Source organism: Argopecten irradians, unplaced genomic scaffold (assembly GCF_041381155.1).
Source record: "Argopecten irradians isolate NY unplaced genomic scaffold, Ai_NY scaffold_0531, whole genome shotgun sequence".
Taxonomy (NCBI): Eukaryota; Metazoa; Mollusca; class Bivalvia; order Pectinida; family Pectinidae; genus Argopecten; species Argopecten irradians.
In genome coordinates, this window is record NW_027187998.1 from 11,430 (window position 1) to 16,646 (window position 5,217).

Sequence of the window (5,217 nt, forward strand, 5' to 3'; positions counted from 1 at the left end):
TAGTCTAGCCCGGTTTGTACGATTAGCCCCGGTGTATGTGGCCCCATTAAAAATGTAAGCAAAAACCATGGAACTATAAAAAAATGTCAACAAAACTCCGTTTGAGACTCCACACACATGATGTACTGTATATACTACTGTTAACTATTCAATAATAATTCAATGTTGCTTGTTACGAGCAATTTCCATTGGCTTAAAAATTTACTTTATCAGCCCATAAAGGAAAAAATGGCGTCGCCGTTTGTAACGTCGCTTCTGATTGGCTGAGATGACGGCGTAATAATTTCACAGACACAAAAGAGTCCCAAAATGAATTTTAAATGTTGAAGAGATTCATCTTTAGTAACTTGAATTATAAGGATTAATTTGAATAGATTTTTTATGTTATGGAGATATAACACAAAAATCTTAGTGTACTCTCATCATAAACCGCTTCGCGGTTTATTTAGAGTACACTCAGATTTTTGTGTTATATCTCCATAACATAAAAAATCTATTCAAGTTAATCCTTAAATCATATCAAAACCATATCCCATTACACACCGATACAGCAAATAGATGCTGTCAGGACACATAACATAAAGCTCAAACCATAAAATAGGTATCCTATAGTTTTATAATCTAATCCCTACCTGTTGATTAAATAGTGACGCGTCTTGGTCAAGTCAATCGCACACTGTCATAATTCTTCCACATGCCTTTGGCATTCAAATAACATTTGTCCCTTAGAAAATTTTTAACGGACTGTTAAAAGATTAAAAGATTATACGATGCCGCCAAACTTAAACAGTTGATCTCAAATTTGTAACCCTCCTTGATCTGGTCCCAGGGGGTCAGCAATGACCGATTATGGATGTTAAAAATACTATATATCTGGCTAATAATTCTTGTCAAGTTAGACTCATTTCCTATGAAAAAAATGAGCCCAATAATGTCCATAAATGTGTTTTTGATATATAAACTAAATTAAACTTAACCCCCTCCCAGGACGAAACGTGAGACCCCATGGTTATATAATTCACAATTTTCATAAAACTCCTAAGACCTTTCCATCTATAAAGGAGAATTGGTTCCTACCATTTCCAGAAGAAGGTTTTGAAGTTTAAACCTATATACCCCTTTTGGTTCTGCCCCCAGGGGGTCGGCCAGACCAATATGGATATTATATTAAAATGCTATCTCAGGCTAATAATTCAAAACAAGTTTGACGCATTTCATAAGTGATTTATTTTGATTTATTGTTTAAGTGTTTGAGTCAAAGGACTCATCAAAAATTGTAATGCTGAGTCCTAAGTTACTGGGACGCGTAGCGTCCTGGCCGACCGAGAGCGGAGCGAGGTAGTTCGACCGAGCGAAGCGAGGGGAGCATTCTAGGGGGGTCTGGCCCCATTCTAGGTGGTCTGCCCCCCAGAAAATTTTGAAAATCTAGAAGCAAAATCCTGGCATTTCATGCATTTTGGAGAGGTTTATTTTAATGAAAACTTAAGGAGTCTTTGATATAATTTTGGAGGCAGTTTGTAAAGAAAGGATATTTTTTGTTAGTTTTTTTTACAAAAATTACAAAACAAAAGCAACTCAAGTAAAATAATTTTAAATTGATTAATAACAAAATTTATCAAGTAAACTTTAAAAAATAAAGATTAACTAAATTTGCATTTAATTACATCATTCAACAAACAAAATTTATGACTAGATTCTGTACTGTATGCCTGTTTGTATATTGTCTCATGACTAGACTGATTTTATATAGCTAGAATTTAGTTTTCATGTCACAAAAGCCACTGCCTAGATCATGGAAATGGTCACTGGCAAATTGGACAAGCAAACAGTAAAAAACAAATAATACATTAGTAACTAATTACATCATTTAACAAATAAAAATATGACTAGATTGTTTACTGTATATATGACTATTGTCTCATGACTAGACTGATTTTTTATATAGCTAGGATTCAGATTCCATGTCAGAAGGGCCATTGTCTAGGTCATGGAAATTGTCATTGGCAAATGGGACTATATGTGAAGAAAGAAAGTTATTTCTTCAGTTCATACATTCTCCAATGTTTTAGATTCCATTTGGTAAGTGCCAGGTCATAGTCGAAACTGTCCGTGACACTGGAAAGTTTGACAGACATGATTTTCCTTTGGGTTTCAACAGCCAGGTTTGTTTTGGCATGTTGTCAGAATTCGGTTTTGAACCGAGAAACCTCTCTCACATCCTGCTGTATGGACACTTGTTGTCAGAGCCAATCTAGCCAAGATGAAGAGGTTTGGAAAGTCATCTTTGTGATGAGTGTACAGAAGATGCCAAAGTTTCCACATTTCATCCCTAGGATAACATTCAGCTTTAACAACCTGCTTAGCAAGATGCCATTCCACTTTTACTTGGTTGGGATCAAGTAGAGGAGGGGATGTCGCATACCTCTTTTTCAAGGTCTCCATTCTCCTTCCATTGCACATTCTGTTCTTCTCCATAAAATTCACAGAGCTTGTCGATTTCATTGTTGTTACAATAATCAAGATCTTGTGAAGAAAGAAAAGTCAAACGCCTCATAGACAGGACTCCAAAGCACTGTAGTAATTCTTTATCAGGAAAACTGAAATACAGCAAGAGATGTTAGTCAAGAATATGCGGTTCAAGGTATACAGTACTATGAAGCTCATCAAACATGATTTCAATAGAATGCACTGGCCTTTTCAGTTTGCACTAGAGGAAAGACCAAACTTTCATACATGTGTCACAGTGTGTTAGTAAACCTTAAAGTGAATTACTGAAGGTGAATTTTCTATAAACTAGGTATAATGTTAAAAGTCTTATATTTATGTTGCTTTGTATGCAAGTATAATATTACCTAGACTTGATGTTCTGAATCAGAGCATCCGCAAATTCTTTGGTGATGTTTTCCAGGTTGAATGGACTGCAGGTAATATGATGGTCTTTGAATGTAGATCCAGTCAGGTCTTCAGTCAATTTTAACAGATAGGGAGTTTTCATTGACTTGAGTTGCTCCAGCTTATCCAGACAGTTATCCAGCTTTACCTTGGATTTATGATTAAATAAATAGAATTATTTATTTTATTGGTTCCCCAAAACTTGGTTAAATACATTATCACAATTCACATGCAGTTAGATCATAGCCTAAACTTCGACCAAAAATGTTATCAACATCCGAACATTCATTTCATCCTCCTTTTACAAGGTAATCAATATTTCATATATACTTAACAGCAATGACAATGTTAACTTATGAAGGTAGTTACCTGAACAAGTGCGATATCAATGTTTTCAGTCTGGAAAAACTGGGACAGGATCGTCACAGGTGCCATGGCATCCATCAACATATAGGTCAATGAGATGAAGCTGTCTGTACCAATCTGTAGCAAAAAGCAAACAACTAAGTTGTATTCAAATTTTCAGATGCGTAGAACTGTAGTAAAGCAGAAAAAAGAAAGCCACATTAGAGCATACCTAATATTTCTTTTTACTGCTATTTGTGTTAAATCTAAATCAGAAAGTGACAATTGTACAAGCTGCTTATATACCATTGGTGCAATTTGATTTAGTTGAAGTGATTTTATTCAATTCACATTTTGAATTATTTCTTTTATTGATTACCTTCTTCTTAAGTCCTGCAGCTTTTGGATCTTCGGAATGGTTTCTTTCAGCAAGGTAGGACAATAGACTATCAAGTGTCCTCCAAACTGTTGTAAGTGCAGAGAAAAAAGAAAGCCACCTTACAGCATGCACCTCCTTATAGTTCAAAACTGGGTCATCCATCAGTTTTTGTATCTCGTGCAGCCGTGCCGCACGTTTTGCACTGCCCTGATAGAATTAAAAATGAATAATATATCTGATTAGGTAAAGATTTTCAGCAAAATTATCAAATTTTGATTTTACTCTGTAATTTGGCACTTTATTGAATTTATTGCTTAATCAAAGAGACAAACAGCATATTTAAAACTATAAATGGAAAAAATGAGTACTTTTAAAAGATTTATGGAAAGAGGACAGACATAAAGAAAAATGGAGTTATTAGCTCACCTGGCCCGAAGGGCCGGTGCCGGTGAGCTTAGTCATGGCGCGGCGTCCGTCGTCCGTCCGTCAACATTTCCTTTAAATCGCTAGTAGTCATAGAGTTCTGCATGGATTGTAACCAAATTTGGCCACAAACATCCTTGGGGGAAGGGGAACAGAATTGTATTAAATTTTGGCTCTGACCCCCCAGGGGGCAGGAGGGGCGCGGCCCCTATAGGGAAAATAAAGGTAAATTCTATAAAACGCTACTAGTCCTAGAGTTCTGCATGCATTGTAAACCCAAATTTGGCCACAAACATCCTTGAGAGAAGGGGAACAGAACTTGTATAAATTTTGGCTCTGACCCCCCCGGGGCAGGAGGGGCGGGGCCCAATAGGGGAAATAGAGGTAAATCCTATAAATCGCTACTTGTCCTAGAGTTCTGCATGGATTGTAACCAAATTTGGCCACAAACATCCTCGGGGGGAAGGGGAACAGAACTTGTATAAATTTTGCTCTGACCCCCCGGGGGCAGGAGGGGCGGGGCCCAATAGGGGAAATAGAGGTAAATCCTATAAAACGCACGCTACTTGTCCTAGAGTTCTGCATGGATTGTAACCAAATTTGGCCACAAACATCCTTGGGGGAAGGGGAACACAAGTATAAATTTTGGCTCTGACCCCCTGGGGGCAGGAGGGACGGGGCCACAGGGGAAATAGAGGAGGGCCTGTATCGCTCACCTGGTTTGTAATGCCTAGTAAGGTTCATTGTTTCTTTTCTGAAGGAATTTGAATATTTACCTCTAATTCCCCTATTGGGCCCCACTCTTTCTGCTCAAGGGGGTGAAAGCCAAAAATTATAGGAATTCTGTTAACCCCAAGGATGTTTCTGGGCCAAATTTGGTTAAAATCCAAGCAGAACTCTAAGACTAGTAGCGATTTATAGGATTTACCTAAATTTCCCTATTGGGCCCCGCCCCCCTCCTGTCCCCAGGGGGTCAGATCCAAAATTTATACAAGTTCTTATTCCCCTTCCCCCAAGGATGTTTCTGGCCAAATTTGGTTACAATCCATGCAGAACTCTAGGACAAGTAGCGATTTATAGGATTTACCTCTATTTCCCCCTATTGGGCCCGCCCCTCCTGCCCCCGGGGGGTCAGAGCCAAAATTTATATAAGTTCTGTTCCTATTCCCCTAAGAATG

The 5,217-nt window shown here is 37.9% G+C and overlaps 1 protein-coding gene across 1 annotated transcript; it reads right to left on the reverse strand.

Annotated features, from left to right (window-relative positions):
• Positions 1 to 2,846: 2,846 nt before the first annotated feature.
• LOC138312934 (uncharacterized) lies at positions 2,847 to 3,845 on the reverse strand. Its single transcript, XM_069253643.1, has 3 exons — positions 3,617 to 3,845; positions 3,262 to 3,375; positions 2,847 to 3,040 (listed from the first exon to the last, which is right to left on the reverse strand). The coding sequence occupies exons 1-3, from the start codon at positions 3,776 to 3,778 to the stop codon at positions 2,849 to 2,851; spliced, it is 468 nt and encodes a 155-aa protein (XP_069109744.1). The 5' UTR covers positions 3,779 to 3,845; the 3' UTR covers positions 2,847 to 2,848.
• Between the last annotated feature and the right edge of the window lie 1,372 nt (positions 3,846 to 5,217).

What these genes read in the sequence shown, in the direction of transcription:
- LOC138312934 (XM_069253643.1), bottom strand. Translation starts at nt 3,778, where the DNA reads ATGGATGACCCAGTTTTGAACTATAAGGAGGTGCATGCTGTAAGGTGG. An exon ending in CTGCAGGACTTAAGAAGAAG is followed by an intron (nt 3,376 to 3,616) that starts GTAATCAATAAA and finishes TTTTTGCTACAG; the next exon opens with ATTGGTACAGACAGCTTCAT. An exon ending in TTGATATCGCACTTGTTCAG is followed by an intron (nt 3,041 to 3,261) that starts GTAACTACCTTC and finishes CATAAATCCAAG; the next exon opens with GTAAAGCTGGATAACTGTCT.